We start from the raw sequence: 11057 nt of genomic DNA on the forward strand, positions 1-11057 counted from the left end.
TTAAAAAAAATACACACGTGGCATCGATGGTGAATGTCTGTGTTAGAGAGAGAATTTGAGTGAGCAATTGAAAATGCTTGAGTTCAATGATAATGAATTTAGAATCGATTTTGAATTTGTGTTTAGAGAGAGAAAATGTTACGCTTTGGTGATGGGGAATGTCTTCACATGAAGTAGTTGTAAAATATGTAACTTGTGGTGGAGCAGCAGACTATGTATACTAGGTTTTATTTTTGGTCAATTATTAATCTACGTCAGCATTGACTTGATCAAAATTGTCCCGAGGGGACAAAACTGCAAAGGGGACAGTACTTAGGGAGTTGAATTATATTTTATTTTGTTAGGGGGCCAAAATCACAATTTCCTGATACTTAGGGGGTTTAAACTACTATGAAACCATCAAGTATACCAAATAAGGTTCATAAATTCTGAAGGTTTGACTAAGAAATGGGACTCCAATTAGGAGAAATTGAGGGGGAAAATGGTATAGCCGTATAGGATCACAAATATTACTGGATTTCCTCTTTTAATTCTTTCTCATTACTACTCATCAATTCTTTCTCCATTGAACTCTTATTTTCTTATGTTTTTTTTTAATTCTTTCTCTCCTTTTTGTTAAAAGAACACAGCTCGATGAAGGAGTATAAATTGAGGGTAGATCGATATCGCATGTTTTTTTTTTTTTTGGTTTAGATTTTTCTGGGTTTGATGAATTTGATAATGAAGTCATAAATATGTAGAGAAAGACCAATGAGAGGAAGATGAAACTAATAGATAAATTTGTTTGAGTTTGTGTTTATTGATGACGACGTTGAATGAGAAATAAAAGTGATGTCACAAGAAGTAGTGATAAGGTGGTGCTTAAAAGTGGACCAAATGATGGGTTAAGATCCTCTCCATTTGACAAAGTAAATGAAGTTTGCAATTTGGAGAGAGATAGACACAAAAAATATATGTTGGGTCGTACCACTAAGTGAGTCCCACCATCATTAATTATTTTATACTCCTATTTAATTGTTGCTTTTACATAAAAAATTTGTTCCTATTTAACTGTCATTTTCAAAGTTCAATGCAACATTAAATGTTGTTTTACCAATATTACCCTTAGATATTTATTGCGGAGAAAGAAACATATGAATTGAAATATTAAATTAATAAGGTCATTATAGTAAAAGTAAAACAATTGTATCAAAAGTAGTAACATTTATTGATTGTCTTGGTTTGTGTAAAATGTCAAAAAATGACAATTAAAAAGGAACGGAGGTAGTACCTTTTTAAAACTTTTTTGTGTCTTTATCTATCCAAATTGAAGAAATTGAGAGAAACATAAATGGATAGGATTTAACTCCCAAATGATATTGTTTTCATTTACTACGCAAACCATGGTTCTGAATGCACTATTGATTAGTACTCCCTCCGTCTCTAAATAATTGTCACTTTAACCTTTTTTATTTTTCTCAAAATAATTGTCACTTTAAAATATCAATGCATCATTTATTATCTTTTTCCATTATTATACCCTTATTTATTAAATTTTATCTAACTTAACTACTCCACTAACTACAATTAATAAGGGTATTTTAGTAAATGAAACTAATTTTACCTTTGAAATCAACACAATTAATCATTTCCTTAATAATCGTGCACAAACCTTAAACGACTATTATTTAGAAACGGAGGGAGTATAACACATTAAGTTGTTCTTTTTTCGAGAGATATTGTTAATTAGATTTATATATATTTTTTAATTCCAAATGCAATATATTTAGGTTAATGTTAACTTGTGCCCTCAAGGCACATGTTAAGATACTCATTATAGAAATATACATATCAAAAGACGTGCATTCAAGTTCTTAAAAATTGTTATATTGTGTTTTCCAATGCAAAATTGCTCTATTTAGGTTGCTTAACATGTGCCCTAAGGGCACAAGTTAACATTACCCATATATTTATTAATATACATACACAAATAAGCGTGCACGAGCGCATGCTCGTGTGCGCTGTCGCACCTTATTTTAATAACACACTCCCACACTTTTTAATGACACTAAAAAAAGCCAATGGCAGACAAGTTTGCACTTATCCTTTTTTGGTAATTCCATATTGAAACATCTGGTTGTTTGTAAAGTGCATCCATTCCTCCTCCTCCTTGTAGTTGGAGATCCTCCTTAAAATCAAAGGATGCCAAATCACATGAAGAACCATACATGGGATACATATTTTTGTTGGAGGAATGATATTTTGACAACCAATTTTCAACAACTTTTGTGACAACTCTTTTTCCTACTCTCATTATACCTTTATTCTCTCTCTCTCTCTTCCTTTTTCTCTCTCTATTGTTATTGTCCAATAAGAATGAAGGAAAAAGGTTGTCCCTAAAAAGTTGTTTAAAATTGGATGTCAAAATATCATTCCTCTTTTTGTTGCCGTGGTTGGTTTCAAAAGGAGAGTTCATGACCTTGAACCGGTCAAACTGAATTAAAAACAGAAAATACCACATTGCATTGCTAGCTTCAATGTGGATGATGTGTGTGACTGTGACAACCTTGGAAGGGAATAAATGGGCTTTGCTTATTGCTGGAACAAATGATTATTATAAGAATTTTGCTCTCCACCCAGCACATTTTGCTCGCACCCTGCAGCCATGCCAAATTTACCCTTGCGCAAGTTAACTCACGCTGCGCAAGTTAACTCACGCAGGTTTTCTTCCTTATTTTGTCTATGAATGTGCTGCAACAATTATATACAAGGGAAATTAGTCACTTTAGTCCCTGAATAGGAGATGATTAGTCACTTTAGTCCCTGAATGAAGAGAAATTGCAAAACAGTCCCTGCATGGTCAATTTCAGGGACTAAAGTGACTAACGGAGTCTACATTCAGGGACTAAATTGACTAACGAAGTCTGCATTCAGGGACTAAATTGACTAACAAAGTCTCCATTCAGGGACTATTTTGCAATTTATCTGCATTCAGGGACTAAAGTGACGAATCCCTTCCGATTCAGGGACTAAAGTGACTAATTCCCCTATATAAAAAAGGGTCTTGTTAACCAGTGCCCCCGGGGCACTAGTTAAGGAAACAAAAAAGGAAATATTTGCATTGAAAACATCATTATTTACACTTTTTAAACTTTGACTACACAAGTTCCAAGGTACTTATGCTATATTTGGTTTCCTTAACCAGTGCCCCGGGGGCACTAGTTAACATTTTCCTATAAAAAAACATGACTTGTTTTCTTTCTTATTGTCCAGTAACGCGTGCTGCATTCTCATTCATGAAATGTGTAAGATTTTTAAGTGGATTTGCTAGTTGACCCATAAATATAGTATAACACCGCCTCAAACCTTTTCTCGGATGGTTTATAAAAGACATTTACACAATAAAGTGAAAAACAAAATCAGCAAGTAATTCATTGTTCAAAAACCATTAAAACGCACAGCAAAAAACATATATCCAGTTTTGTACTTGCGTGAGTTAACTCACGCATGTGTTAACACCTGCGTGAGTTAACTTGCGCAGCGTGAGTTAACTTGCGCAAGGGTAAATTTGGCATGACTGCAGGGTGCGAGCAAAATATGCTGGGTGGAGAGCAAAATTCTTATTATAATTATAGGCACCAAGCAGATATCTGCCATGCCTATCAAATATTAAGAAGAGGTGGCTTTGAAGATGTAAACATCATTGTTTTCATGTATGATGACATTGCAAATAATTCAGATAACCCAAAGTCTCTCATTATAATCAATCATCCAAATGGTTCTGATGTTTACCGTGGAGTTCCTAAGGTACTATATCTATCTTTATATATATATATATATATGGGGAATGCTAATATACACACACTTTAATTTTAGAAGGTGTACATTAGCATCCTACACATATTTACTTTGGACAGAAAATGCCCCATCTCTATTTTTCAATTGTTATTAAATGCATGTCCTATAGAGTAATTTATCACCCACACCACACATCCATCGTTTCTCTCTCCACTGAAAAATATGCTTCATCTAATCCACCAAAGAGAAAGCTCATCACGTGGCTGGCTTGTTTCTTTGAACAGCAAGGCGAGTAACTATGAAACCGACAAATACGACGAACCATCCAAAATTTTAAAAAATTGATCATCATACTCTCTAGTCACAGCTACTTGCTCATCTGTGGATCAATTTTTATAGAAACGGCGTCCTCCGCCACCCAGCTGTCCGTAAAGTAAAGCAAGTTCCATCCTCCGCCGCCTGACTGCAGTCCTGCCATTCCATCCTCCGTTTCACACCGCCCTCAAATGGGAACTGGCGCATACATACATACATATATATATATTAATTGAGAATTCTTGTTTAGAAACACGATGTTGTGTGTGATCTGGTCACTGCACTACCATTGGTATGTATGAAAAAATATAAATTTTGTAGTATGCGAAAGTGCACTAAGATTTATCAAAAAAAGAAAGAAAGTGTACTAAAAATTGTATCTGTTATTTTTATTAATGTTTCTGAAAATTTTAAATGATAAAAACATGAATTGTATCTGTTATTTTTATTAATGTTCCTGAAAATTTTAAATGATAAAAACATGATTTCAAATATAGAAGATCGATATTTACGATTTACATTTAGGGTGTTCGAAGATACACGTCGATCTATGATTTTTTATTTGTGATTTTGGTTGAATGTAATTTTTTGAATGTCCAAATATTACATGTATGTTTATTGAATCACAATGTTTTAGAATTTATTGAAGAAAATGTTTTTTTTTTCGCATGACCCAAAAATCCAACATAATCCAATGCATGCTCGAATGGGTTTTATTTAAGGAAAATGGTATATGTAGCGAAAATAAGGAAAATGCTTTGTATCCCGAATTTTTGTTTCAAGAATATGTCCCGATGGCTATATAACAAAAAGCAGTGACTCACATCACACAATTCACTCCTTGTTTTCCGTGCAGAACCTGATTTCATTGGCTGGAATTATTGTTGGGAAGCTCTCGGGATGAAAAGGGTCGTGATAAATAGCAGCACTGAAGAGCAATGCTATTATATATCCTGAATTATTTTTCGGGAAATATTACGAGCGTGTATTTGTAAGCTATCAGGGAAACTTCCACAGTAGCACATCAGGCAAAAAAAAAAAGGCTATCAGGTAAACTGCATATCACCTATTGTTGACTAAATCCCTGAATTTGTGAAAATCACCCAAGTAGTGGTGATAAGTAGCCAATCAAGTGCCATCGTGAATCCTTCGCTATAATTATCAGTGCTGCTTATCCTTCGCAAAAAACTTGGTTTCTGATGGGATAGTTCGTTAGATCGACTTAAAATTAATTTTAATATAAACAATTAAAAAAATTGTCGATCTAACGAACTATCCCATCAGAAACCAAGTTTTTTGCGTTAACATAGAACTCCAAAAAGAAGTTATCATGAAATTAAAGTATTATTCTCGTATACTTTCTTTCCATTTCGATCCAATATTTTTATTGTGAAATTTATTTATTTCAGTTTGAGTGCTTAAAGTTGCAAAACATTGCTTAAAATCTCAAAAAACAAATGTTATTTTTGTTCATGATCATGTGTTTAAAATGAGTTTTTGATGATAAAATGGCTTAAAGTTATGTTTTTTTGTTTTGTTTTGGGTCACATGGGTTTTAACCGGGTCGTTATGACCCATCAAAAAATACCTTTATGAAAATTTAGTTTTTGGCCTCCTCCTATTAATTAAAGTTAATTTAATATATTTAATTTTACCGTGTAAATATTATATTTAACAATAACGTGCTCTTTTTTGTTGGTACAATAATCTGCTCTTTTTAAAAGGAAAAAAATGTGTTCTTTCCTCTTATAAAATTAAAATGTAACATATTTAAATTTATAACAAAGAATAAACGTTTCTGTAATGGTTAAATTTCCAACTATTCATTTAAATGTACGTGGTTCGATTTGTCTTGTCTCATGATGTCTTGTCTCCTATTTTTCATATTTTATTTCTGATTTTTTTCTGATTTTTCTACAAATGTTCAAGCAGCATTAATCGGTATTATTAATTAGTACATAAATTGAGCATTAATAATAAATAAAAATAATTGAGTGGTTTTTAGCAGGGGCGGATTCAGCTATACTTGAGGGTGTGCTGCTGCACACCCTGGATTTTTGCTATTTGCACCAATATTCTTACCTTTATTGCTATTTGCACACCCTGAAATTAATGTTTTGCACCTCACACCAATGAGTGAGCCAGACTGACGCGTTGAGGAATTCACGTTTTGAGTGATTGGTGTGCTTGCAAATAGTACTAGCGATGTTTATCTTTTTTTAATGCTGTTAATTAGTGTTAATTTTTTCATACGTGGACTTTTTTTCTTTTAATGCTGCCCATAAAAGCCAAAAACGGCAAAACATGAGTATGAAACTTGGAAGGTTATTGTGTCTTGCATTGTTTTTAAAATCCTAAATTTAAAAATTATTTCATAAAAAAATCAAACACTCCAAAATTTCAATGTATTTTCATAAAAACGCGTCTTTAAACAGTGACCCAAACACTGTAAAATTTTGGAAGAAAACAAGTATAATTTCTATGCACTAACTGTAAAATTATTCTACATGTGCATCTAATGATGTGTTTCTACGTCAATTAATAAATATGACAATTCATGTGTTTTTAACTACAGTAAATGATACACCAACACATCATTAGAAACATGCGTATAAAATCATGTTACATTATCGGCGCAATTAATTAAATCCTAAGAAAAATTACTAGATCATAATTTCGTAACTCACACACACACACACACACACACACACACACAGATATATATATATATATATATATATATATATATATATATATATATATATATTAAATTTTATAATTTATAATTTTAATATTAATAAAGTTAAAAAATTTGCACCCCCTAACCCAGGGTCCTGGATACGCCACTGGTTTTTAGCGATGATTATTTGGTGTAGTTGGTAATGTTTTCACTTAACTGAGTGCTAGAGGTTGAAGGTTCATGCTGATATATATATATTTTTTTTATATTCATCTTCTTCGCCCATAACTATAAAACGGGTTATTTCGACCCGCGTTTCGTTCCAAACGGATCTCCCTTTATACACAATGAAATTCAACGATTTTTATGTTGTTCTGATCGGAATTGAAATTCAAGAAGAAAGCACATACTTCTTTTGCTAATCCATAAGCCAATCGCTGATGATTTTTTTAAGGTCCTTGCAAAAAAAACTATCAATTTTTTTTTCTCACCGAAGTTACAAATTTCAGAGTAATTTCATATGGGTTTTGATTCAACATATAATAAAAAGTTTAAATTTAGGAAGTTACAAATTCTTAGTAATATTCAACACGATAAGAATTTGATAACCACAAATTTGAGAAGTTACAATTCTTAGTAAGATTTAAGCCAATTAACTTGGATTCATCCAATTGACTAGGACCTTAATAGGAACTAAGAATTGTAGTTCCCTGGATAAGACTGGACTATTTTTTGTTAATTAACTTCTCAAATTTGGCTTAAATGCACCAAGTTGTAGTTTCTGGATAAGACTGAATTCTTATATGATGTAAATAATGAGGAATTGAAATTGGGGGTGTTTTTATGGAAATGTAATTAATTGTAATGTATTTTTTTAAAATTATGTTATTTCATTTTTTTAAATTTTCTGGGTTTTTTTTCTTCTCATGAAGATGATGAATAAGTTGATGAAGATGATGAAGGAAAGATGAATATATGATGAAGATGATGAAGGAAAGATGAAGATGTTGATTTAATAAAAATCTGGAAGAGGAAGAATATATATAAATAAATAAAGATCAATGAAGAGGAGAGAGAATTTGTATTGGTAGAAAAATCATGTGTAGATGGTATACAATAACATAGAGACCAAGTAAATCTAACCATTAAGATAATGAAATAAAGTTTTCCTTTTATTTACGGTAATGTAGACCGCCTACACTGTAACATGATTGCAGATATCTGACGTGTCATCACTTGAAATCTGATTGGTCCATTCAAACGACTGCACCGAAGAAGTCAATTGCCTGACTTCTTCATAGAAGCTCCCAAAAAACTATGCTCCAAATTCTTACTATGTTTTAGTTTTCTTAATAAGTGTGATTTTTTTTTTTTTGCTTATAATTTTGAACGGAGGGAGTATATATTTTTAATTTCAAACGCAATAGATTTATTAATATATACACACAGACAAGTATATATACACAGACAAGTGCGCACGAGCGCACGCTCGCGCACACTCACTCACCTTATAAATATATATTATTTAATTCTTTTCTCTTTCCAACTTTTTTTAAATATGTGTGTCCAAATAATATAATATGTCTAAATTTGGATCAAATGACTTTGAAACCACTATATATAGAAGATTCAAAGTATGTGCATATATACTTTGTTTATGAATCTCAGGATTCAATCTATTGAACTGATATATGTGTGTGTATATGTATGAACAAGAAAAACAATGTATGAACAATTAATCTATTCATGATATCCTTTTCCAAGCTATGAAGGAAGATTAATGTTGTACAAAAATTAACTTGCAAGACTACTTACACGATCATGTATATGTTTGACTTTTATTTCAGACCTACCTGTTTATTGTTAATTTGTAAACTTGTATACTCCTTTCGTATAAAAACAAAGGTACATATATATTACAAGTCGGTTGTAATGAAACCACCAAGTATACCAATTAAGGTTCATAAATCCTGACTAATAAATGGGACCCCAATTAGAAGAAATTGAGGGGAAAAATGGTATATACCCTTAGGATCACAAACAAATATTATCGGATCATAATGGAAAATCAAGAAAATAAAAAGGAGGAAACATCTTTCATCAACTCCTCAAAATCCCACTCTCCCAAGTTGAATTGTTCTTGAAATAAATTCTCCACTACCTCACCCCTACTTTCAATTTTATTATTATTATTATTATTGCTTTCAATAATATTGCAGTTACTAAGCATATTGTTTATCTTTATGTCATCAAAATAATAATCAGAATGGTTAGTTTCTGTGTTGCACTTGTTCTCCATATCCCCTTCTACTCCAATATTTACACTCCCAAACACACCGTTTTCTAAATAAGAACCTTTAATGTCAACCTCATGATTTTGTGACGAAAAGCATGGCATTGTAGTAACTGTATTGTTGAAGTATCCACTATGATCCAGCATAGGCAATGTGTCAATATTCATGGTATTGAAAATTGTGTTTTGCAATATTGATGGTGATTGAGATGATGATGAAGTGAACATAGGCATACTCATGTAGTTGTTGTAATTTGCATGTTGTGTAGAAATATAGGACCCTTGTATATTCAAATCTTTGTTAGGTTCGGGTGAGGACTCATCACTTGGATTTGGGGAGGTTGAGGTTGTTGTGGTTGAAGACAAGTTCTTAAGTCTTTTCTTTATAGTTGAATTCCAAAAGTTTTTTATTTCATTGTCGGTTCTCCCTGGCAATCGTGCTGCTATTTGAGACCATCTTCAAAAATCAAATGTATTCAAATGTCAGGTCAATGCATATTATAGTAGAAGTTAATTAATTTGAAATAAGTTTATATATAAACATAACAAAAGAATACTTTGCATGGAAGCTAATAAAAAATCTTCAGATATGGAGTGTCTTTAACTCGAATTCTATTCTATTAATTAATATACATATTCATCGATATATATATATAGTTAACCTCATTTGTTTGAGGAAAAAATGTAATTAATGAAAAATGTGTTTCATTTATTCTATATAAAAAGGTGATGTATATAAAAATATAAATGTAAGTATTGATTATTTACTTAAAAAAAAACAATAATATTGATTATTGTATGACTTAAATGGATAATAGTGCGTGAGTGTCTCATGGAATATCCTGTTTTCATTATTAAAAATATTTGAACTTAAGGTGTCTCATTATCTTAGAAAACTTGCATTAATTCTTTCATACACACACACATACACACATGCATGATAACATGCAAACATATTCTGGAACAGTACTGATTTTAGAATTCACTCTTCTCTTTTAGTCATTAATTAAAACTAAACATCTATGCAGAAATACAAAAATTTAAAAGCATTATGATATAAATATTATGATATAAATTGCTGCTTGCAAGAGCAAGTGCTGTGTTATTATAATATTATAAGTTTTTCAACATATATGAATTATGGTGAATTTGGTAGTGTCACAGTGTGCCAATATAATTTAACAAAATCACAATGCCACCCTAATGTTAATCAATGATGCATAAATTGAATTTATTGTTTAAGATGGATGATTAAGTGGAGAAGAATATTGATGAACCTGTTTCCAAGTAGAGAATGGAAATGGATGATGAGTTCCTCTTCTTGTGTTGAGAAAGCACCTCTTTTAAGATCAGGCCTCAAGTAATTGATCCATCTTAGCCTACAACTTTTGCCACACCTTTCCAATCCAGCATTTCTTGCCACATCACTCCAACATCCTTGTCCATTCCTTACCATATAGTTCATAAGTTTCTCATCTTCTTCTGGTGACCATAACCCTTTTCTAAGCTTCTTCTTATTAATGTTGTTGATGTTGTTTTTAGTACTACAAATCTCTGGCTTTCTCATTGTATTAATCTATGTTATTTTCTTCCCAAATTGGTTAATTTGATATGAACACATGAGACATGGTTTTTTTATAGTGCTAGGTATAGAGAGAAAGATTAGAAAGAAGCTTCATAAGGAGGAAATAAATTAATAATGAACATGATGATGATTGTGATGGTTATGGTGTTTGCTTACAATATAGGAAAGAGTGAGAAAAAAGAGTTGGTAGTAAGAAACGGTTTGGAGAGAGACATAAACATTAATTGAGACATATTGGTGGTCGTCTTGTCTTTGACTCCATGGCCTTGTCTTTTTACTTTTTCTTATTATTTTTCTTCACTCACAAGGTTATCATAACATACATGAATTTATCATAGACCATATATAGTGTGACACAAAATATTTATATTTATCAAACGTATATAACAGTTTGTTTTATAACCAAG

At 31.6% G+C, this 11057-nt stretch overlaps 1 protein-coding gene across 1 annotated transcript; it reads right to left on the reverse strand.

Moving 5' to 3' along the window:
* Positions 1-8498: 8498 nt before the first annotated feature.
* LOC146951001 (transcription factor MYB46-like) lies at positions 8499-10770 on the reverse strand. Its single transcript, XM_085746971.1, has 2 exons — positions 10343-10770; positions 8499-9522 (listed from the first exon to the last, which is right to left on the reverse strand). The coding sequence occupies exons 1-2, from the start codon at positions 10630-10632 to the stop codon at positions 8841-8843; spliced, it is 972 nt and encodes a 323-aa protein (XP_085603097.1). The 5' UTR covers positions 10633-10770; the 3' UTR covers positions 8499-8840.
* Between the last annotated feature and the right edge of the window lie 287 nt (positions 10771-11057).

This window comes from Medicago sativa, chromosome 2 (assembly GCF_051527215.1).
Source record: "Medicago sativa cultivar Bolivia chromosome 2, Bolivia_mono, whole genome shotgun sequence".
Classification (NCBI taxonomy): Eukaryota; Viridiplantae; Streptophyta; class Magnoliopsida; order Fabales; family Fabaceae; genus Medicago; species Medicago sativa.

What these genes read in the sequence shown, in the direction of transcription:
- LOC146951001 (XM_085746971.1), bottom strand. Translation starts at nt 10,632, where the DNA reads ATGAGAAAGCCAGAGATTTGTAGTACTAAAAACAACATCAACAACATT. An exon ending in CATTCTCTACTTGGAAACAG is followed by an intron (nt 9,523 to 10,342) that starts GTTCATCAATAT and finishes TGATTTTTGAAG; the next exon opens with ATGGTCTCAAATAGCAGCAC.